This window comes from Phycodurus eques, chromosome 8 (assembly GCF_024500275.1).
Source record: "Phycodurus eques isolate BA_2022a chromosome 8, UOR_Pequ_1.1, whole genome shotgun sequence".
In the NCBI taxonomy this organism is placed as follows: Eukaryota; Metazoa; Chordata; class Actinopteri; order Syngnathiformes; family Syngnathidae; genus Phycodurus; species Phycodurus eques.
In genome coordinates, this window is record NC_084532.1 from 21,468,042 (window position 1) to 21,492,400 (window position 24,359).

The following is a 24,359-nucleotide window of genomic DNA, read 5'->3' on the forward strand; positions in this document are numbered from 1 at the left end:
TATATGCCTGTGAGTATTATGTTGTCTGTCTACATGGTGGAGCAACAACCATTTGTGTTCAAATATCAGTTGCTTAAAGCGTTATAACACCGCAACATTGATGCTCATTAGCCCATCTATGGCGCTTCCTATTAGTGTGTGTTAGAATTCAGCTAGCCCATCTATGGCGCTTCCTATTAGTGTGTGTTAGAATTCAGCTAGCCCATCTATGGCGCTTCCTATTAGTGTGTGTTAGAATTCAGCTAGAGAACGTTAAGGCAAAGTTGTGTGATTGTTTTAAATACACGTGTATTTCTCTTTGTTTTAAGTTAGGTTTTACAGTAAACTTGAACTGGGAGTGGTAATAAACAGCTTTTGAATAAAGAATTGCTTTCTATCTGCCAAACTGATGCTTGTTGTAAAGCACCATACAACGCTCACAACTCAAAATTTTGCTTGCAAGTCAAAGCATAAACTGGCCAAACAACAGCTCCTATCTCAAAAAAACTCTTAAATCTTAGCATTTCAAAGTACCGTAGTTCGCATTGCAATACATGATTGATTTTAACAATCTTGTAAAATATCTGGACAATCAGATTCAATTCAATCAATTTACCATCTCTGATACTGTATACACATTTTGTTCAAGTTAAGATTAAAGATTTAAATTGAATTAGAAACTGGAAACTTAAAAAAAAAAAAATTTATCAATAAATTAAGCCCCGACATTATTCATCGTACAAATGTTAAGGTCAAGTAATTCATTTACGGTAGCTGACAAGAAAGTGGCAAAATACTTGAAGCCAAGTTACTTATTAATTTTTAAAAATATATTTTATTGTTCCCCAATCATTCATATGCCTGATCTTAGACAATTTTGAGTAAATGCAATGTCCAATCTAAAATCAACCTAAGCAACATGTCGAACATTAAAATCAACTATACATTTACAACACTGGATAGTTATTACAGTGAATAGTTTTTTTTTTTTTTTTTTTTTAAATAAATAATTCTTAACACGTCTTAGTCATTTGTCATTTTGTGTAATCTCCAGTTAAAAAGATATTCATTCAAAAATTTGAAAAAAAAAAAAATACTTTTTGTTAGGGTATATACATTTGTTTCTCATACCATTCATTTATGTGTTACTGCAAGAAACCTACCTTTTTAATGTTATGATACTCTTGGAGTATCTGATTGTGGATTGTCTGCAAATGACAGAACACATGACACCACATTTTTAATGCTGCCATGACACAAAGATATCAGTTGCGTCTAAACAGAACCTCTACCTTGTACTTGTCTGTGCCTTGTTGGAGCTTCTTTAGCTCGTTATCCAGCTCAGTGAAGTGCCTGGTGATGCTCTCGATACGAGCATGCAGACCGCGGTACTCGCTGTACTCCGAGTTGAAGTCGTTTTTATACCTCTGACGCTGCTCTGGAGACGTGATCACTGTGTACTTCCTAAGGGCGCATTAAAAGAAAGGGTTACAACAATAGTGGAAAAACTAACTGGAAGTCAATCAAATAATGCCAATGGTCAACCAATCCATTTTTCCGCATAAGGAAATAAACATAGCACTAAGAAGTAAGGAAAAATGTGACTGGTAGATTATTTCTTTGTTGTAACAATGCTTCTAGGCAGTTTTTTCATGAGTGCAACACACAAACTCAGTTCTGCTGCTCATCCCACAAACATGTTTATTATAAATGTGGCACCATTTAAAACAGAAACAGGCTCTCTCACCTGACTTCATGTGTGACGGTGGTTTGAACTCCAAGACTTTGTGAAAATTTATTAATTACATTTTTGTTCCCTCATTTGTGCCTCTAACATTTTTACTTGGCATGACCGTGTTAAAAGAAGTTAATCCCTCAAAATTGCAAAATGACCACAAGTTTGATAAGTTAAATGACTTATGGTGACATTCGGGTATTACAACTGTACTTTTAACGTTCGTCTGCTTATGTCAAGTTACTTCCTGTGTATATTCTTCTTTTAACACCTCTTTTGTCGTGACCAAAAAAGCAAAAGAAAAAGCAATCATGCGCAGAAGTATGTGTTTGCTGAACTGAGCTACCATGAGCTACGCTAACTTCTTTCATGTCATGCATGACGGTTAAAAACGCCAAAACACACGTCCCCGGAGTTCATCCTTGAGGTGTCGCGAGATCTGCGGTGCCTCACGTGATGTCATATTCTAGTTTTGTACAACGTTAGAGAAGCACCCACCCCCCCCGAAAATGGTGCTCAAAATTCCAAATTGTACGACCTCATTGTTATGGAAGTCTACAGGTTCCACTGTAAATGTCAGTTTAATAAGTATGGCGGGGAAACGAAAAGTGGCAATAGTGACACTGTTGAAATACTTACAATAAGTAGTCCGCCACCTCTGGTGATGATGAAATACCGGTACTTTTGCACATTCCATTCAGAGCTGAAACACAATAACAGTAATATGAACATGTAACACCATACCAAGTTGCATTCCAGATGGGTGGGAAATGAGAAATATCCCACTGAGTTTACGAGACGAGGTCCGACCACAAAAGAGCAAACAAAATGGTTGATGGCCACAATATAGAACAGATATTATAATATACTGTACATAAGATTTATTTTGTGTGAATAATAGTCCTGACAACAAACTTTTTTTTTTCTGACAGCCTTTATAATAATAATTTTTAAAAAAACAAAGCAACTGAAAACTAAATTGGGCTAACTCCATTTTTTTTGTAATTTTTAAATCCATCCATTTTCTGTACCACTTCTCCTCAGTAGGGTCACGGGTGTGCTGGAGCCTATCCCAGCTATTAAGTGCAAAAATTAATAGAGGCTAGGCATGTCTTTCAGAGGAATACTGGTCCGGTATAAAGTTTAGTTCCAATTTCCTGATTCTTCAATGCAACACTGTGCCAACTCCCATTTCCAAAGAGGTTAAAGAGATTACTCAGAAAGTAAGCAATGCTATAGCTCGAGGTCCAGTGAATCTGCCTTTTGGTATACATTAATTTTATTTATCTTTTATGAAATATTGAAGGATTTGACAGATGTTTGGACTTTGATCACTATTGCACAAATTTTCCCCCCCCCCCCTAATCCTAGTGTATTTCTTGTTGTTGTTCTTGTTTCTAATGTGTTGATACTGACCGGGATCCAACCTATGAAATTAAAGATGACAGTACCTTAGTTGTGGATTAAAGTGCAAGCAATATGATCCAAGTCCAAAATCATTTTATTTGGCAGAAAGTCAAAATTTGAGGAAATCTCATTATAGCCATATAAATCACCAAGATACAAATCCCCCAGATTTTATTGCAGCCATTATACAGTAATGTTAAATCACTCTCCGACACAATGACCAAAATCGAGTTAATCCCACTCTCGGTCTCAGTGGCTCATTTTACCGAATAACTTTTATGGAGATGCGATCTAGCTACATAACTACTTCGATGCCTGTTGGGTTGAATGACAGTCTAAGGTGTCAGTTTTGTGGTATGCATCATCACAACTCTTCTGAACAGTACCAGGTTAGCTGGAGCAGGGTGTACAAGTGCCCAGCAGAAGTCTTTGTTTAATCAATGAGTCACACACTCTTGAAGAAGATGAATCACTCGCAGTGGTGACTAATGAAGCAACATATGAGGGCTTGCTTTTATTCCCTTGCGTTACTTTATAACAAAGTAAATATATGATGTTATGAGACTAAACTTTGTGATTGAAAGGATTTTTGCATTTGACTGCTTCAGCCCACGATGAGTCATATACCCTGTGCAACTACTGTCTGGAGATAAGTGGGGAAAAAAGTTGTTCTAGAGGACATTAAAAATAATGTTGGCCATTCTATCTGTTTTCTGTTTGACATTTTGAGAGCTTGCTGTGTGTAAGCTACAGATGTTACTGGAAAACTATTTAATTTATCTGTCTGTCACTATATCGCTGGCATAGATACCTCTAGATCAACAAATAAATAATTTGTCGTTGTAAATAATTTTGGGCCACATAAGTGAAATTAATCTTTCGCAGCCAATTGGGAATCACTGCTGAAAACGTAGGAAAGAAGGTTGCATTTGAAGGAGACCGTCTAATCCAGGAGAACAGTTGCAACTCACTTGTGCTTTTGAGTGGAATACTGTTGCTTTTGAGGTTTTCTGGGCTCATCCCACAGTTTCTGTCAGGCTCAGGCACTGTGTGTGGACTCTTCCTCTCCTTTTCCTCTTGGCCTTTGGCTCTCCCCTTATCTTTCTTGTCCTTGTCTTTATGCTTTTTGGACTTTTTCTTGGGCTTTTTGCTACCAGTAGTGGCTGACGGACTCTCGCCGCGCAAAAGAGGCGTGGGGGATGCGCCGACGACGGGCGCGGTCGTCACCAAAGGAAACGAAGGCACATGGCCGAGCCTCTCCGCCACCATTTCATGGGCGTCGCAGTCTCGGCCATTGTGGCTCGAGTCGTTGCTGACGTCCGACAGCGCCTCGAACGGTCGGGGGATGTCCAGCAAGGGGAGCGGCTGGGAACTGGATGTCAGGGCGCCATCTGACAGGGGAGCGCCGAGTACTGGCTGCGCTCCGCCTGCCTCCCCTTTGACGTTGGAAGAGCTGAGCTTGCCGTTGATCGGGCTTGGTGCAGTTTTGCTGGCAAGGTGCGATATCCTCGGCTTCTTATTGGTGAGGGGGTCAATGAAGTCTGCCGCTGGACGTTTCTGGCGGAAAAATAAGACAATGTCAACAACAGGGTTCATCAATAATACAACAGCATCTTGTACAGGTGCATCTAAATTATTATAGCATGTCAAAAAGGTCAGTTATTGCAGTAGTTCAATTCTTAGCCTACTAGAACACCTGAACTTTATTTGGGTTTAATCAGCGGCACTTTAAATGGTGGCAGGTGTGTGCTGATTCCCATTTAACATCAGTTTGAAATGTGAGGGTTGATTCTGAACACAGCCAAATCAGTTATAAGAGCTTGTGCAACCACATTATCTCAGTTGAAACATTTTACTTCCCCTAAACAAAAGATTTGTTATCCCAAATGAGTTGCACAGGTTATAAGTGACTAAGAGGTGAAAATGTTTTAAAAAGATATATCCTAGATATATGTAATTTTTTTCCAAAAAACTGCCTTTAAAACAGGGGTGTGTAGACTTTTCATATCCACTGTACCTGTTGCCTCTCCACTACATCTGGCAGGCATCTTCAAAGGGTGAGTAGTTTTACTTTATTTATCATTCGTGTAAGAGTATTCCTGAATGCCAGGAGTCCCACGACACACATTTACTGCACTCCTATCTCGAACGCAGTTGTTGCTGTCTGACAGGTATTTTATACAACAGATGCTGACATCATCTAATAATGGGATAAAGTGTTCCTGTGGGATATTTTAAAGAGTTGTTGGAACACCCCACTTTTGCTGCATTCTGTGTAAAAGGTAGCCCCTGGCATCTGGATTTTTAGCCCGTCTAACGGCCGCTTCTCTTCTTTCCCTTCCCCCTGCTTGGAGAGGGGGCTAGTAGCGATGATCAAAGTGAGGCTTTTACTGTGCAGGATTCTGCATCAACCGACCCGGACAAAACCCAAGAAAACCACTTCCCCGGAGATGTCTACCTGTGGTGCTTTAATTCATTAAATGGACTTTCATGCGGTTTAAACTATTATTGTAAAGCTTCATATCATGTGACTAATGTTTCCCACTTGGCATCCATTGCAGCCTGGTCATCCTGGAAGGAGAATCCCTCCATCTGTGATCCCGCTCAAAGGTTTCTTCCTTTTTTCCGTCCTTCCCCATAATTGAGTTTTTCCTTGCATTTAGACCTGGGGATGTCTTGAATTTTGTTAGTTGTGAGATTCCTTCCTGCTTTTTCAAATGACAAAATGAGACATTTTCTACCTCCGGGGGGTAATGCCAGAACCGAAACAGAGGTGGGACAGCACCTGTGCTGAAGGGAACTTCCTATATGCTAGGACAGGGGTGTGAAGTTTGATGCTCAACACGGACTTCCCCAACCTGTTGGGTTTATTTTATACACCATGGATCGATGTAGAAAAATGCATAAATGGGCCCCACAAAGTGTTGGGGGTGTTTCGTGTAAAGGGACCAGGATGCTCACCGGAGACGTTGAGCTGCTGGCTAACTCCTTGGGCGGGCTCTCTTGTGGAGCAGCAGTAGCATTGTTCTGAGGCTGGCACTGCTTCCTGGAAGAACAAACAATTACCATAATTGACTTGCGGTCACGCCATAGTTCCACCACAATGATTACGACGGGCTGCGACTCGTCTGACAAGGGCTATGTTAATGCTGCAAAACTGTGCAAGCAGACATCTGAAATCAGCTGCTGCGGAATAGAGCCTTTGTACTTTTTATTGCAGGCAGACAAAACCTAAAGGAGTAAATGACCCACAACTGATTATCAGTAGAGGGGGTGGCACCTGGACACACAAAATAATGTGGTGGCCCACCTGCCGAGGATGTTTTTGTGTGTGCGCTGGGGCCAGAATAGAGGTGGTCGAATGACACATAGCTGAACCGTGGACTACTGCCACTTCACACACGCGCACAAAACACACAGATCAGCATGTGCTGGAACTCTATTGTATCACACGCAGTACAGTCATGTTAATGTACTTGTCCTAAATGATAGCTGCTGGAGGAACGTGTCTATGTATGCATGTTGGCGGGGGAAGAGATCCCTGCAGTGTATAGTGAAAATCCGCAAGTAAATGACGCCCCTTAAATTTTTTTTACATTTTTTTAAAGAATTGCCTAAGTAAGCAACAAAGTTTAGCTTGATTTTCTACAACTACACTACTGCAGTTTTAAAAATCACCGCAAATAATTCTGGGTACCCATAATGATATTTGCTGACTATATTGCCAGTACCATGAGTGTGAGGAGTAGTTCAAATGTTTAAACCTGGAAATCGACAGTAAATGGTCTAATGGTCACGCCGTTCAAACATGTACTTGTATTGCGCCACTCGATAGTGACCTCCAGTGGGCAAATAAAATGCCTACACCTCTGTCTAAAGCATGGGTTGAATCAACTGGTCAATTATGCATCGACTTTACTACCCTGTAATAATCGTTAGAGCGTGATATGATTTTGCAATTTGTAGTTAACAACACGGACGACTGGAAGGCAGCCGGTGTTAAAATTTGACAACTTTGACTTGTAGACACAGTCACCCTCAAATATTACAATAGCACAAGCTCTATGCACGGCCATCCGAAGTGGCACCCGCTATTGCTGGCTGACGAACGTGCTAAATCCTGGAGAGGCACGTCAGTAAGTATGTTATGTAAAACAAACTGCTTCTTATAATGTGGACGTGCTTGCTGTTCTGTGTAAATTCCTAGTACAAGCTGACCATTGTCAGTAAATATGCATTATTTCAATGCGAAGCATTCAGTTCTCCTTTGATATATTTTAAAATCCTAGTACTGCAGGGAGTGTTTGAAGTTGTGTTATGTCCATTAGGGTTGAGAAAGTTTTGGCTTTCTATAAGCTCTTGAATGCAGCCTGAATTTGATTGGATGAGCTTGTCTTGGGGGTGGGCTGGTGCAACTGGGAAGAGTCAGAGAGGTGTTCGGATTCCCACAGTTTATAAGTGTGTGTGTGCGATGATTAGTCGCCATATCACAGTCATCACAATTAATAGTTTGATAAGATATGAAATCAAATACTGTTAAAAAAATGTATTTCAATCCTCAAGCAACACCTCTCAGATGAAAAGAGTATCAAGTAAATATAATAACATCTGGCACGCCACATCATTTTGTGGCCGGCGAAAGCAAGTCATTTGCTTCAACTTCCATGACTCTTGCTAAAAATCTGTACCAAAATTTTACAGTAATATGTAATAAATGATAACGTTGAGATATTGCAAGCAATTTTGTTACCACACCCATTTTTACAGTAACCTGAACAAACTACGATCCTTGACTTCTGATTTGAAAACTAGTTATCCATCATTTTGTTGTGTATGTGTGTAATATATATATATATATATATATATATATATATATATATATATATATATATAACAATCAGGCGATGAAAGATTTATATGGTTTCACGGTCATAGCGACCCTCTGATGGAAACTGTACCAACAATGTGGCACAATTAGACACACCCCTGCTACTGTATGTATATAAGAAAATGAGTATGTATCACCGAGTCAAAAACATAAAATGGCTAACAGGAACGTAGTAATTGGTATTTTCAGAGGTTGCGAAGCGGTGACATACCCATCGCCTTCGCACTTCCAGTTAATTTTTCGAAACCAAATCTGTAAGGCATTTATTTTTAAGGGTAGTGTTGTAAGGTGAGTTTGAAATGACAGTCAAGTGTTTTCGATCATAGTTTGGGTTGAAAGAGGTACAGTATACAATTCTAGTGCCTTTGCAGAAGTCTGCGCTCGACTGGAACGCTTTTGCACTTGATTTGTTCAGCATAAACCAGCTTATGTTGAATTGAGTCGTTCCTGATCCGCTGAACATTGCTGCCTGATCTATATATAGCTGGCTGGAAGCTGGCCTTTCCTTGCTAGCAGATCCTGAGGAACCAGATTTTTTCCACTGGGAAGAAAGCCAACACCTCATGATGTCAATAAAAATAATACATTGCTCCAATGGCAACATGTCACAAGTCATTATTCTGGGGAACCAAATACAAAAGGTGCTTTCTAAACCCATAATTACACAACATGTGATTGCATAAACCATGACATTCAGGTGCCATCTGCTACACGCTAGCCTAGCTCTTTTAAGGACAGGTTGGTAGCAACGGGTGACTTCTGACAACAATGTCTGCTAGAGTCTTCACGGTTCATTCTGTGATAACTGCACAGAAAACAGATTTAAATGTGAAATCAGCAGAGGAAATCAGCTTCATGCATCCTGTGTGTTTGCATATGAAGGGCCAAAATGAAAAGATAACTTTATTTTTGTAATCGTAAAAAAAAAACATTCTGGGGAAAAAAAAAAAAAAAAAAAAAAAGATCTGGACAATATGACTTTTCTTCCGAAAATACTTTGTTTAGTCATAATTACAACTTTATTCAGATATTACAACTTGTCACCTGCGCCAAAAACACTACTTTATCCAAGAAGATACAGCTTTTCATTGACTTTATTCTTTTAACACTAAGACTTCTTCCTCTGAATATGTTTAAATATTTCAAAATTGTAATGACTTGCTTCCCTGAAAAAGACCACTTAATTCTCGTAACGTTGCAACTATGAAAACTACAACTTTGTCATTATTATATGACTCGCGAGCAGAAAAAAAAATACTTTGTAAAATTACAACTTTACTCTGAAAAATCTGACGCTATTCTTGTAATTATACGTTACTCCTCCAAAGAATACTACTTTATTTATTACATTTCTTATAACTTTCCGACTTCAATTTAATAATTTTAATTAGTAATTTTAATTCATTTGATCTCAATTTTACTTTTGACCACTTCATATATCAAGATCTGTTTATAAACAATTGATAACAATAGGCGGTAAGTCGTTGCAAACTGATTGATGATCCATCTGATTGCAGCATTTTTAAATACCACATCAGGTACATGATGATCACTGATGACAATTACAGCATTGTCAATGTTACAAAATTCACTTTTCATACAGTGACCAGTTGGTCAATCATACCTGAATAAGATTCTCTTAAGAAGCTGCTGGTCTCCTTCCGTGTATCCAGGCCAGTCTTTATGAACTTCCTTGTACAAAAAGTCTTTTAATGTGAGGGTATTATCTTTCCCGTTCAGGTTTGCCACCTATTAAATGAAAAGAGGTCAGTAGTGGAGATGCAGTTAAGAAATAAAGTTGCCATTATACGACACCGAGTGCACGTGACCTGTTGCAAGTGGCTGTCCAGGGAGTCTTTGTCTGACTGCAAGAGGCCGTCTTTCTGCAACCTCAGGAGCAGCTCGGGCTTCTTGTAAGGCTTGAGGGCCAGCAGGTGGACCAGGCGTTCTCTGAGCGGCCTGTGCTGAGTGCTTGCTTTCTTGACCGCGCTGCTGGAAATGATGACTGGCCGAGAGGACCTGCGCGAGGGGGCCACGTCGGACAAGGCCGATACCGGTTTCCGGATCTGAACCCTTTTCCCTGAAGAGTAAAAATGGAGAAGCTTAGTTTTTGTGAGATTGGGTGTGAACACACGAGATTTCAAGATCAGCGGCGGAACAGAATATTTGTGTATGTGGTGTTATGTGTTGAGATTATTGCCGCACACCACACACAATAAGACCAAAACTGTGAAATACCTGATTTTTTTTATTGTGTGGGTCTCTCAAAGATAAATATTTTAAGATGTGAAAAATCCTTGTGTTCCAGTCCTAGTAAGACTTTTGAGAAAGATCGAACGTGGCCAAACTGCAGCTCGTGGATCATGTACTGTATACGCAAGAGCATTTGATCAGGGCCACCAATTGTAATTACAAATAAAATTAAAGCTGCGAGCAGCGATGAATTGGCCCTTGAACTTCTTTTTTCATGGCAAAGCCTTGAAATGATCAAACTCTGGTGTCATGCTCTGCCCACATTAGGCCCGCTGCACACAAAGCAAATTGAACTATCGCGGCATAGTGTGCGGCAACTACGAGTAGCGTTCATGAGTGTCAAATTCAGATGTACCCGTGTCAAGAAAGCAAACAGTGGAGTCTCTGTCGCTGAAATGCAGACAGTTAATGATGTGATCCATCCTTGCCAAAAGCCTCCCAAAATATACACTCTCTTCTTTGTGGCAATTCACTTCTTCGACAATCGCGCCATGTTTTGGTAGTTCAGTAAATAATACAGGACAGCATATTGTATGTAGAACCTGAAAACCCAATAAAGGGTTGCAGTTTTTCCACTGGAGCGCACCATGTCGCTCTGTGTGCGACAGACTTTAGATGACGAGCCTGAGATGGCGTAGGCAAAAGCTGCCTAGGAAGCAGCTCAGCTCTCCTAATTAACTTCAAAGAGCCTGCTTGTTTAGTTTGTGACAGTCTCATCTTTGCAAGCGGCCAATCAATCATACTGCAGCAGAGGGACCGCACCCCCACAAAAGCTCATTTCAAAACCGCGGTATAGCTTCATATGACAAAATTGTGGCCAATGTTTCATACACTGTAGTGGTGGTCTAAAAACATCTCAAACTCCAGTGTAGGTGGTATATGGCAAGACAACTTGGGAGGTTGCAGTATGCACAATTTTGTCTTTTAATTCCAAAGATGCATTCAGATATTTTCATTTTTTAATGATGCGTTTTGTTTTTCTGGCATTTTTCTTGAGGCACACCGCTCACCAACGAATCTGCCGCCGGGCTTGATGACAATGGCGCCCCTGCTGCGCGTCTCCTCCTCGACCTGGGCCATGCTTTCTCTGGCCTTCTGGTAAGACTCGTCCGTGGCACATACAGTAATCTTGTCTTGGATGGCACCCAAACAATCCAGCTGAATGCTACCCTCGCTGCCAAAACAAAGAGGAGAGACCGTGAGAGAGGAAGAACAGGGTGGGGTGACTCAAAGATTCAATAGGGAAAAAAGTGTGGAGTGTTATTACAGACAAAACATTTAAACAAACAAGTTTTATATTGTAACCAAATACAGTTTTACTCTTAACATCCTTTGGGTGCAAGCATTACTTTCCCAATTACCATACGTCTTTGGGTTTCTCCACACCAACACACCAAATGCCTTTCTGTCTGACCGCCTTCATGCCTCCATTTTGACAGTTTGGCAGCAAATGAGATGCTGCGGTAGCAAGAGGCTGAGCCCCTGTCATTTTACAGTTTCACATTGACGCTCTGCGCATTGATAAAGATCCAGCCGGATGATATATATGAACTCCACCTGACCCACATGCTTGGGGACAGTTTTGACGCTGAGCAGAGTGCATCTCCTTTCTGGACTTCACAAGCTTTGGCTTGAATTTCATTTGATTCAGTCAGCCCTTTTTTGTTGTTGTTTTTTGCCAAGTAGGACAGCAATGAGAGCGTTAATGTGCTTTGGTGCTGAGAGCGTGAAGAATCCTTGACAACATACAGCTGGAGGTCAATTTGCAGGACACAAGGAGCAAATAGTGGTCTTATTGCCTGTTTTGAATAAACTGGCCTGTCTCCTGGTATCTCCTTCACACAGGGTTCCTACATATTTGAGATTTCAAAATTCCATACTTTTCCCAGACTAATTTCCAGACCTCTTGGTAAAAAATAAAATAAAAATAATTTGTGTCCTTTGAGTAAATAGATTATATTTGTATTGTTAGCCTAATAGCACAATTGCCCAAGTCATTTTTGAATGTTTTCATAAAACAAAAACAAAAAATTCAAAAAACTCTGAAGAGTTTAGTTGCTTCGATTGAACCTCTGCGTATTTCCAGGACCAGAATGATTGGGAATCTACGCAAACAAAGAAAAACACAAACTTCACATTTATTTATCAGAAAATCTGACTGTGTCAGGTTGCTGTTTGCTCGTATAATCTATCATATAATCAAATCTAATCTGCGCATTATTTTGCGTCATGATTTTTTTTACAGGAACTATTTGAGACGTTCGAAGGCTGTACATTATCATCAGACAATGTAGACCGATGGAATTTTCTGAGCCAATTAGAATCGAATATTCACCAAGACCATGGTATAATACTGTGTCCGCTCACACAAACATTGTAGCTGCACTTCCAAGCACCTTAAAAAAAAAAAAACTCTCTTTTTATTTTCGAAAATAGAGCTGTTGTAACAGTCTCCGAAACATGAACATTAATCCATACAATAGTTTCTATACTTTTCCCAGACATGGAAATTTATGAAATTAATTCCATACTTTTCATACTTGCGTCGGAACCCTGCTACCTATTGTGCTGGGAGGCACAGCAAATCTTCTGGCCATGGCGTGGCTGTACAGTAGCTCTACAAGGTCAACACACACCCATGTTCAAATGCCAGGTTTTTGTGATAGACAAAAGGATTGAGATGATAATTTTAAAACGTTTTCCACTAGTAATGTACAACTATAACCTGTACAAATTGCCCCCCCAAAAAAACCACCCAAAAAACATAGAAATAAAAATAATGCGGTTGTGTGCACACCCTCATGACTGTGGTTGTGGCAGTGTTCAGAACTAACCTAACACATTCAAAATCATGTTAAATGGGAGTCAGCACACACCTGCTACCATTTAAAGTGCTTCTGAGTAACCCCAAAAAATTTCTGATGTTTTACGAGGTTTTTCCTAACATTTTTGTACAATTCATGGTCCACAGAGACCTTCCACAGTATCAGAGGGATCTCGTTGTTCACTCGGGAGAACGGCACAAAATAATGTCCATGCATTAGATACCATCGAATATAGTGATGGCAATCATCATCACGTGGCGAAAATATGGCACAACGGTGGCATTAACAAGAATTAGACATCCACCTAAAATTAAGGAAAGGATGAGAAGAAAGCTGGCCAGGAAGGCTGCCAAAAGGCCAACAACAATATTGAAGGAGCTGCAGGAATTTGTGTGTGTGTGCATTTGCATGTATGTAGATAAGTGTGGAAAAAGTTTTGAAATTATTTATCTTGGACTTTTTATATTTATTTATTTTTAAATCACAAAAACCTGGCATTTCAACAGATGTGTGTAGATTTTTTTATATGCACTGTATGAATGTACCAACCTTGACCAGTTGGATTCCCCTGGTTGGCACCAGTTCTAAATCATCTGCTCAGCGCTGGCTGGGTCATCGTCAAACATCATCAGTTGGGTTAAACTAACCTGTGTCACAACGGTCTATATTGCGCTCACTTTCTCTGTTCGTGGGTGAAGAACCCAACGCTTGGTGAATTCTGCCTCACAATAAGGAGAGCTATAAACGGTAGCTTCAGTCCACTCCACCTCTCCTGGTGTTCTGGCCTGGCTCCTAGTCTTGCTTACACTCTCTTGACAAATGATTTTCTTGCTCAAAGCCTCTCCTTTCCAACAGTTGTTCTACCCAGTTGCATGGCAGCAGGTAAAACCGATTCACACTTGTTACTTATCATTCCTCGGGTGATATCCCAAAAATGTGATCGACTTGGGAGATATTCTGTGATGATGTAGCGGAGCTGCCGAGCAAGCCTATGAGAGTGCGGGCTCACCTGGTGATGTACTGCTGGATGCAGTCGAAGCTGCCCTGAGGGTTGTCTCTGCCCACGTTGGACAGGTAGAAAGTAAAAGTGTGTAGTTCATTGGAATTTTCTGACCGTGGTATTGAAATTTTCTGCAGGAGGCAAAAAGAGAAAACATGAACGTGACTTAAGATACAGTGGGTATTGAAAGCGAAATACTGAAAGTAATATGCTACAAAGAACTGATGCAGTAAAATAAGGAATTATTCATCAAATGTTGGTAAAACTATAAAGTACTGTATTAAATATTACGATACAGTGGTGACTTAAGTTTAATTCGCTCCGTGACCACGCTCTTAACTCAAAACACTCGTATCCAGAGCTGCCAATCAATAGAAATTCATTTCCAGAACAATTTGTCTGAATTTCCATATTTTTTAAATTATCCATCCATTTTTCATACCGCTTATCCTCACTAGGGCCGTGGGTGTGGTGGCGCCTATCTCAGCTGACTTGGGACAGTTATTGCAGTAGAATATGTAATAGGATAAATATATTTCTGCATACTGTTCAATTGCAGAATATAATTATTACTCTATAATCACAATTGTGGATAAGTTATGGCTTCAATATTTTATACTTTATAAAATGAAACCGACGAAGTTGAGAGTACACGAGTGATGCTTATCTAGATGTGAGCAGAAAAGCGGTTGAAATGGTAAGATAGGGCAAAAATAAATAAATAAAATAAAAACCATTATTAATTTTGTCATTTTCTTATGCAGTTTATTATCACGATTTTATTAATACAGTTTTTAAACTTGTTTAAACTGCCAGTTTTAAAGCATCTCTCCTGAAAAATGTAGAAGCTACAGAGTAATTACATTTTTTTAACATAAGTAATAAGAATCCCCTGTCGGAAGGAGTTTCAACTCCCCCCTCCGACAGAACCTTGCTCATGTTCATGGAGAGGAGGGGGACATCGAGTCCGAGTGGACCATGTTCCGTGCCTCCATTGCTGAAGCGGCCGACTGGAGCTGTGGCCGTAAGGTGGTCTGTCCCTCAGGTGCCTGTCGTGGCGGCAATCCCCGAACCAGTTGGTGGACACCAGCGGTGAGGGATGCCATCAAGCTGAAGGAGGAGTCCTATTGGGCCTTCTTGGCCTGTGGGACTACTGAGGCAGCGGATGGATACCGGGTGGCCAAGCGGAATCCAGCTTTGGTGGTCGCTTTAGCAAAAGCTTGGGCATGGGAGGAGTTTGGTGAGGCCATGGAGAAAGACTTCCGGATGGCTTCAAGGAAATTCTGGTCCACCATCCGGCGTCTCAGGAGGGGGAAGCAGTACACCATCAACACTGTGTATAGTGGGGATGGGGCGCTGCGGACCTCGACTCGGGACGTTGTGAGTCGGTGGGGAGAATACTTTGGAGACCTCCTCAATTCCACCGACGGTTCTCTGAGGCGGGCTCTCCTATCTCTGGAGTTGAGGTCACTGAGGTGGTTAAAAAGCTCCTTTGTGGCAAGGATGGATGGACATTACAACACATTTAGCCAAATATAAAACAACACTGAACTAGTTTACAGTCTTGACAGTGTTTTTGCAGGTATGCAAGACTCAAAGTAAACAAATTGCTCTCCTCGAGATAATGAAGATTTAAAATGTGAGGACTATAATTTTCAAGTTATGATGCTAAATATGGTTCTAACATGACTCAGTACCAACAGTAATAGGAGTTGTTATTCTCAGACAAAGAATGTATTCCTGTTAGTAGTGTATTGTTATATTGTATGTCTACATGTGTTGCAGCACCATTTGTGTTCAAATTAATGAATTGATTTTAATTTATGTAAAGCATTTTGGGTTGTATTGCATCTTACTCGGTCACTTGGGTATCAAATGAAGCCCCTACATTGTTCGACTGTTCCATCACTGGCTGGCTTTTCAGTGACTGTTGACATGTCATTGGATAGATTAAAAAAAAAAAAAAAGAAAAAAAAAAAAAGTCAGTCCTCACCTGAAGTCACTGAGTTTCAAACACGTAATAAATGTAAATTTTTTTTTTTTTAATAACTAATTTTGGGCCAACAATCAAATAGAAAATTATTTGATTGAAAAAACATAGCCATGGTGAAATATGGTCATTATAAGACTGCTTTGGGCTTGTTTTACCTTTACTGGAATCCCTTTACCCTGAAACCTAGAAAAGAAAAGTGAGCTGACAAAGCAGCTTTGCATAACCCCTCAATATGATTCCCATACTTAAGACTTAAGGACGAGGTGGAATAAAAATACCAAGTGGGTAATTCCTTTTTCCCTCCCTAAGCATAATAATTGAAAACTTCTGCTATCCACACAGCGTGAGAATGCATGTAGTATTGGTTCTATTCCATATCATTACAATTAAAACTCGTCATTGTTTGAATTTGAAGTAACTATGAGATTCATCCCGGGCCTTAGTAAATGTGCTCCAGGACTCTTCTTACTGAAAAAACACAGAAAGCCTCTTAAAGCTACACAACTGCTTTCCATTTTCCCATTATTACAGAAACCAAGAACTATGATGGGTATTTCTCTCTCTCTCTCTTTTTTTTTTTTTTTTTTTTTATAATATATGGCACATCTGTGATGTTTCTTGGTAGCAAGTGAACATACCTGGAAAATGCAAACACTTGGAGGTTAAGAAGTATGAAGAAAATATTAAATTTGTCTCTAAAGTCGCACAAACCTTCAGAGCCTTCATGCATGATCTAACCTCAAAGTACGGCTGATATTAATTGAATAACTCCAATAATTCGATTACAAAAAAAATTAAGCAAAATCTCTATTTTTATTAAAAAAAAAAAAAAAGTCCAAAGTTTGGGATTATTTCACACCTAAATAAATATAAAGTACATCGTGTTTACTGCTAAGCAGAATTGACTTTTACAACTATGTTTAATATTGCCATAATGTAAACATTAGCTAATTTAATATAGTTACCACAAAACATTTCATAATGCTATGTAATGCTAAGTAAGTGACCTCACATTCAAAAGCAGTAAGACTCCAGGGTCAAGAACTGCTTTATTCTCTTTTTCCCATAGGTTAAAGTCTTTTTACATCTGTATTTAAAAATAAATAACTAAATCTAAAATTAAGACAGTGTTTTATTATTCTAACACTTATGACAGTTACGGATAGTAAAAATCTTATGTAAAAAAAATAAATAAAAAAAAAACTGCCAGCAGTTAAAGGTTTTTCCATCATCTCCTAGGGCAAAAAGCTTAATCCTAAGAAGTGGGAGGTTGGCCCATGGTTTACTGTTTTGATGAAATGTGACTTTAGACTTGCATTAAACCAAGCCAAGTAATAAACTTTCTGAAGAAGACATCTTTTACAAAGACAGAACGTACAGTATATTCCTCATCCCTTGTTGTACCGACATGCGGTCAGAAGGCAGGCGGCTCAGATCTGTTTACTGAAAGACTTGTGTGGCATACTATAAATACATGTCCTTTATTTCCCGTTTATTTTGCACCACTAGCATAACATGACACACATTGGCTCTTACCATAAAGAGCAATCAAAGTTACTTATAAATTAGATTTGTTATTGACTGGTATGTTCTGAATACAAGGTAAAGACCTCCTCAGGAACACCAACCCACCAAGAACTATCATACGTTGTTATCTCTTAGACCACAAAAGATCTTATAAGACTCTGCTTGGCTGTTGCATGCATACAGTTGGTTTCACATTAATACACTGTTCATCAAAATAAACAGAAAAACAAGGCTCAATGAGTGCAAACATAAATCACCACAGGTTTGTAATTTAGTGTTATTGGCAGAGAGTGTTGGTCAGTGGCTATACATTACAGGGATATAAAATGTAATGCTAGAATTTGAGTCAAAGGGCTCATAAACCAGAGGAGATGGACGTGTGAATCCGGGGATGATTGTGATGCAGACAGGCGAAGCCACCGAGGACTGACGCAGTTGACTCAGTGACTCACTCTAAAGAATGAGTCGAGAGCGAGGCTCCTCCACAACAAATGGCTCCTAGGCCCAAACTCATCACATGCGTACAATTTGTAAGTGTGAATACAGCTATAAAATGGCTGGGAGTAATTGATAAATTGGGATTGCAACGTCCTCAGAAATGGTATGAGAGTGCAAAGTTGTTGCTGAAGCAAAAATGGCAAATTGAGGACTGAAAGGCTGATTAATCCATCGTAGCAGCATACCATTCAAGTATGCTCAAAGTCATTGTGAGCAGTATGGGTCTGATTGGACAATTGGTAAGTGCTAAATTATTAATCTTTGAGTGATTGTAATTTCTCATCATTGATTTTGGAATCGATAAAAATCTGAATAAAAAGCAAAAGGTAGACTGCAGTTTTCAAACAGCTAGCAAGATTTTAATGTGGCCTCACTTTCTTTGCTCCCTCCCGCCACCCTCGGGTCTCTGACTAAAGCCATGGCCCCAGTCTGCTACATGTACGCACAGTACGCAAATGATTGGCATCTCTTCGGTCACGCCTTCTGTCTCTACAGTCTAAGAGGCTGTTCCTGTCACGCCGTGCCAAGTTTTAAAATTAAATTAGAGGCATTAGATGGGGCCACCAGCTACCCGCCAGTTGTGGTAGCCCGCTTGGGAATGTCCTTGCATAAGACAAACTATGGCTTTGCTGTTATTATCATAAGAGCAAATAAATAAAAAGAAAGTATTGTGTGTTCAAATAAGGTGTTTAACTTCAGAATACTTATTTGAAAAAACTAACAAAATACAGATAATAGTTCATGTTTTGATCATATGGGTAGAAGCAAAATCATGCATTGTAAAAATGCATTATACATAGGTAGAAGGGTTTTCCAGAATTTTGGTGAACTGTGGGGGTGCGCATTATACACGAGAAATTGCGGTACATTATAAAAGGAAAAAACTGACAAATGTGAATAAGTAATTTTGCCAACTCACCATGTTGGGGAAAATGGTCATTTTTTCTTTGATTAAATCTGAATTTGTTGAGTGACAGCATCAACTCATTCACTGCTGTGGACATTTATCTTAAAGTGGAATCCCACTGTTTACTGGCACTGACGAATATATCATCAACTAATAATTTTTTTTTTTTCTTCCAATGGATAGGCGTGGGAGAGAGTTTCGTCGAGCTTGTTTGTGAAATCCAGGTTTGTAAACCACAGTAATAACTAACAGATCCCTGTAAATGGGTTGGTTACATCGCTTTGGATTTGAAATTCAGTTTTGTAAACTGTGGTGACCAACAGATCCCTGTAGATGGCGATGTTGCATTGCTTTGTATTTGAGATCAGCGCATCTTCTGAGTTGGAGATTAGGATTAGACGGTGATTTTCAATTTGTCATGTCAATTATGAGGGAGAGAAATGCCTACATGTTGGAAGTCGGAGGTTTAAGCACCTGACACAAAGAGTATCTATATGTAGGGTATAAATAGAGCATGTGTCGCAGTTGGTAGTAAAAAGTGTGTGTTGCGATCGTGAGAAAAGATGATGCAGTTTATGGAGTGGATGAGGAACACCATATAAAAAAAAGCCACAGACATTCAACTCGAGCCATGCGGTGAGTCAGCGTCACTCATGGAGTTTTTTTTTTTTTTTTTTTTAGCAGTATATACAACCCGAACTCCAATGAAGTTGGGACGTTGTGTTAAACAAATAAAACAGAATACAATGATTTGCAAATCATGCTCAACCTATATTTAATTGAATACATTACAAAGACAAGATATGTAATATTCAAAGTGATAAACTATTATTTTTAGCAAATAATCATTAACTTAGAATTTTATGACTGCAACACATTCTGAAAAAGCTGGGACGGGTGGCAAAAAAGTCTGAGAAAGTTGAGGAATGCTCACCAAAGACCTGTTTGTTCCTCAATGTACAATTGCAAGGAATGTATGGATTTCACCATCTACGGTCCATATCATCATCAAACGGTTCAGAGAATCTGGAGAAATCACTGCATGTAAGAGTCAAGGCCGAAAACCAACATTGAATGCCTCTGACCTTCGATCCCTCAGGCGGCACTGCATCAAAAACAGACATCAATGTGGAAAGGATATTACCACATGGGCTCAGGAACACTTCAGAAAACCAATGTCAGTAATACAGTTCGGCGCTACATCCGTAAGTGCAAATTGAAACTACTATGCAAAGCAAAAGCCATTTATCAACAACACCCAGAAACGCCGCTGGCTTCTCTGGGACCGAGCTCATCTAAGATGGACTAATGAAAAGTGGCAAAGTGTTCTGTGGTCCGACGAGTCCACATTTCAAATTGTTTTTGGAAATTGTGGACGTCGTGTCCTCCAGGCCAAAGAGGAAAAGAACCATCCGGACTGTTATGGACGCAACGTTCAAAAGCCAGCATCTGTGATGGTATGGGGCTGTGTTAGTGCCAATAGCATGGGTAAGTTACACATCTGTGAAGGCACCATTAATGCTGAAAGGTACATCTTTTTCATGGACACCCCTGCTTATTTCAGCAAGACAATGCCAAACACGTGTTTGCACGTGTTTGGCATTGGCACTGCACGTGTTACAACCGCATGGCTTCGTAGTAAAAGAGTGCGGGTACTAGACTAGCCTGCCTGCAGTCCAGACCCATTGAAAATGTGTGGCACATTATGATGCGTAAAATACGACAACGGAGACTACGGACTGTTGAACAGCTGAAGCTGTACATCAAGTAAGAATGGGAAAGAATTCCACCTACAAAGCTTCAACAATTAGTGCCCTCAATTCCCAAACGTTTATTGAATGTTGTTAAAAGAAAATGTGATGTAACACAGTGGTAAACATGACCCTGTCCCAGCTTTTTTGGAATGTGTTGCAGCCATAAAATTTTAAATTAATGATAAACTTTGTTTTTAGCAAATAATCAGTTTGAACATTAAATATCTTGTCTTTGTAGTGTATTCAATTAAATATAGGTTGAATATGATTTGCAAATCATTGTATTCCGTTTTTAATTTATGTTTAACACAACGTCCCAACTTTATTGGAATTGGGGTTGTAAATTATTTAGCCATCAAAAGTTCTTTGTCGGTGTTGTTTTTGTTGTTTTTTAGTTTGAGGTGTCACAAAAGCAAAAACTATCACTGTTGAAGTCAATGTTTTGCTGGACATGTTTCTTTACACCAAAATGTTATTTTCTCTGCCTTTTGGTCAGAAAACAGTTTTTTGGGGATGAAATCAACACATTTTCTACTGCTGATTACTACAGAAGGGTGCCTGCTCTTTTTTTGGTAGGTTTGGTGCTTATACGGTCATAGAATACAATATTCTGAGAGTCTTAAAAGAGCAGTCAAAACGCTCTAAAACGGCAGGCAGGGAATGAATTAAGTGCGTTTAAAAGTGCTGCGATTAGATTAGAATAGATACTTCTTGGATGGACGATTATCATTTTGTGTCTACGTTGGTCAGGTTGGGTTTATAAAAAAATCTAGTGCACACCAAAAAAGTAAAACTCAAGCTTGTTTCACTTCAATGCGAACACTACACGGAACAAAGACTAACCAGAGTGAACGCAGTGTTTTTTTTTGTTTTTTGGCATTTATGTTTTTAAGTTTGTGTTCTTCTCTGTGATGTATAATGTGACAAAAAACTACAGGTAAAAAGTACTTAAAGAACTTTGTCTCCCTGTCACCACAAAACCGATGAGGTGAGCGTTAAGACATTACTAAAACACCAAATAAGACAGCACATCCTGTCTACAAACAATGCCCTGTTTACAGCTTTGGCTACTGGTACAAGTGGATTTAAACAGGCTGTCCAAACACCCCCTCCTGCTTTGTCATGCCTGCAAGTCTGCTCATCTTTTCATTCTGCTTGGCATAAAGAAAACAATACCTCTTTTCAGGATGGACTCATTAGAAAAAGGACAGATCCCCACACAGTTCTTCCTCCCAAGCCACAGAGATGAGTAAAGAGACAGAAGTAGAGCGACAATGGACAAAAGGTCATATGGGGTAAAAACGTTTAGTGTGCATTGCCAAACGCTGTCTTACGATTCTGTTCAAGTTACAGTGCAAACGCTAAAGCTGATCGCAGAGTGACCTGCAAGATGTTCCTGTAAAAGCTCCAAAAGACAGAAAGCGAAACTTACTGATTTACTTTATGACTCACTTGTGGCACAATCCTGAACCTGAAATACACTTTAAAAACATATTACTGTCATGTGAGGTTTGCTAGCAAAACAGTTGACAAGTATCCTTGAAGATCGCCATTTAATTTGGGCTCCTCCCTGTTTCCAGGTTTTACATCATGGTATAACCTCAAGACATTGTGTCTTGAGGTTTATTACACAAGACATTGTGTAATAAAATAAACTCAACACAGAGTGAAGGTGAACAATACTCTGTCAAGGAGTATTGTCTAGCCCCACCTTTTAGAAGCATACCGAAACATACCACTATGGCTGTAATAGTGGAATATTTTTGGTCACATATTTTGGGAAATGCAATGAATTGCATCCAGAACCTAAAAGGCTATGTGCCAGGGTGAATTAATCTCTTTGTATTTTGGGCTAATCCGCATCACTACTTATTGTAATAAATATTCTTCAGACCTACAGGAGTAAGAATGCTAAGGTTAAAGACTAATTCGTGCACACAGTACGTATGAAAATGGATGCATAAGTTTTATACGGTGTAGAGTTCACTGCCTTTATACAGTACTTCCATGTGTAAATTTGGTTGGTTGGGATGAACATTCAGCATTATCCACCACCAGAGGATTCTACTCTGAATCAAGTTTTTCTCCAAATGAGAGTTTTTGTTTTGTTTTTTTCCTTACAAAACACAAGTTGACGTTGGTGGCTGTAGGTTGGTCAACACCTTAAGGTATAGCCATGTTGAAGGTTTTTTTTTTTTATTATTATTTTTTTGCATTAGTATCAGCAGTTTCTGTAAAATATTCGCTTTGAATCTCAGTCCCCAATAAACACGGGAACCTTAACTGTTTATTAAGCATAACCTCAGTGGCACACGTTATTCAGCCAGTAGTTGACAACAGCGAACATCAATGTACAGTTTATTTGACTGACAGGTGAAGGACTCGTTTTCAGAGGCCCAACCACACAGTAGCCGCGTTTACATGGAGACATTTTGCCATTCTGATTGAAGATCTCTGGTTAACACTTTACATGTGACGTGATGTATCCCGATGGAGTGTATACATGATGTGCACTACATTTAATCGGAACAGCCCTGAGACATGCGCACGTCGTTGTGAAAGTCACGTCAATCAAGATGGAGGTCAGTCGTCTATTCATCTCAGTAGTTGGGATTGTTTTTATTTTTAAAAACACTTGATAAAGCAACATAAGGAGTTAAAAACAAAGTCTCTGTCATATACGAGCTCTGTCAGGAGCAACCATATTTACGCCGTGCATAAACTATGACATTACTGTGCATTTACGTTGAGACGAAGCATGCGCAGAAAGCTTTAACCAGCTGTATCCCGAATGGCGAAAATTTACTTCTGAGCAGTTTGGCATAAGGAATATTTCAACGCTTTGAAACCGAATAAAATTCCACTAGGATTCTGCCTGTTTATTTTTATATGGAATATTTTCCCCATTCGGTTTGGGCTTCTAAACAGATTATAATTGAAATAGAAGGCTCCATGTAAACCAGACTAGTCTTGCAGCTCTTTATTCCGGACTCAGGAGGAGCCATATCACAGTTAAAAAAAATAAAAAATAAATAACTTATAAAGAAACAAGAAAGGAAATAATACTGATTTAAACGCAATCAAATAAAACAATTATAATGGGGAAATTTTTCATGATTTCAGGGGCATTGAAAAACACCACCATCGTTTATATTAATAGTTTTGGTGAAAATAGTCAAAAAAAATTGTTATCGTGACAGGCCTACTCGTCAACTGTTTACATGTGAAGTGATATATTCTGATCGGGTGTATACATGTGCACTACATTTAATCGGAACAGCCAAGTGACATGCGCACTTCGTCATGAGTCACATTTATCAAGAAGGAGATTCATCCTCTATTCAGCACAGGAGCTGGGATTGTTTTAATACATTTATTTTTAAAAACACTTGATAAAAACAACTTATAAGTAGTTAAAAAAAAAAAAGATCTTCGTCGCATACGAGCACTGTTGGGTGCAGCCATATTTACGCAGTGCGTAAACAATCTCACTGCGCATTTACGTTGACACAAAGCATGAGCAGACATAGCTTTTCCCGGTCCTATTCTGAATGACAGTATACATGAAAAGTTACTTCTGATCGGTTTAAGCA

At 39.4% G+C, this 24,359-nt stretch overlaps 1 protein-coding gene across 1 annotated transcript in view; it reads right to left on the reverse strand.

The window, feature by feature from the left end:
- The window catches only part of ell (elongation factor RNA polymerase II), a 45,866-nt gene that overhangs the window by 3,914 nt on the left and 17,593 nt on the right, over nt 1–24,359 (reverse strand). The window contains exons 3-11 of the mRNA XM_061682851.1: nt 14,097–14,218; nt 11,273–11,436; nt 9,839–10,089; nt 9,634–9,758; nt 6,083–6,167; nt 4,093–4,678; nt 2,354–2,417; nt 1,272–1,443; nt 1,143–1,187 (exon numbers count right to left, since the gene is read on the reverse strand). Of these exons, the coding sequence (XP_061538835.1) occupies nt 1,143–1,187; nt 1,272–1,443; nt 2,354–2,417; nt 4,093–4,678; nt 6,083–6,167; nt 9,634–9,758; nt 9,839–10,089; nt 11,273–11,436; nt 14,097–14,218 (1,614 nt within the window). The remainder of the gene's footprint in view (nt 1–1,142; nt 1,188–1,271; nt 1,444–2,353; nt 2,418–4,092; nt 4,679–6,082; nt 6,168–9,633; nt 9,759–9,838; nt 10,090–11,272; nt 11,437–14,096; nt 14,219–24,359) is intronic.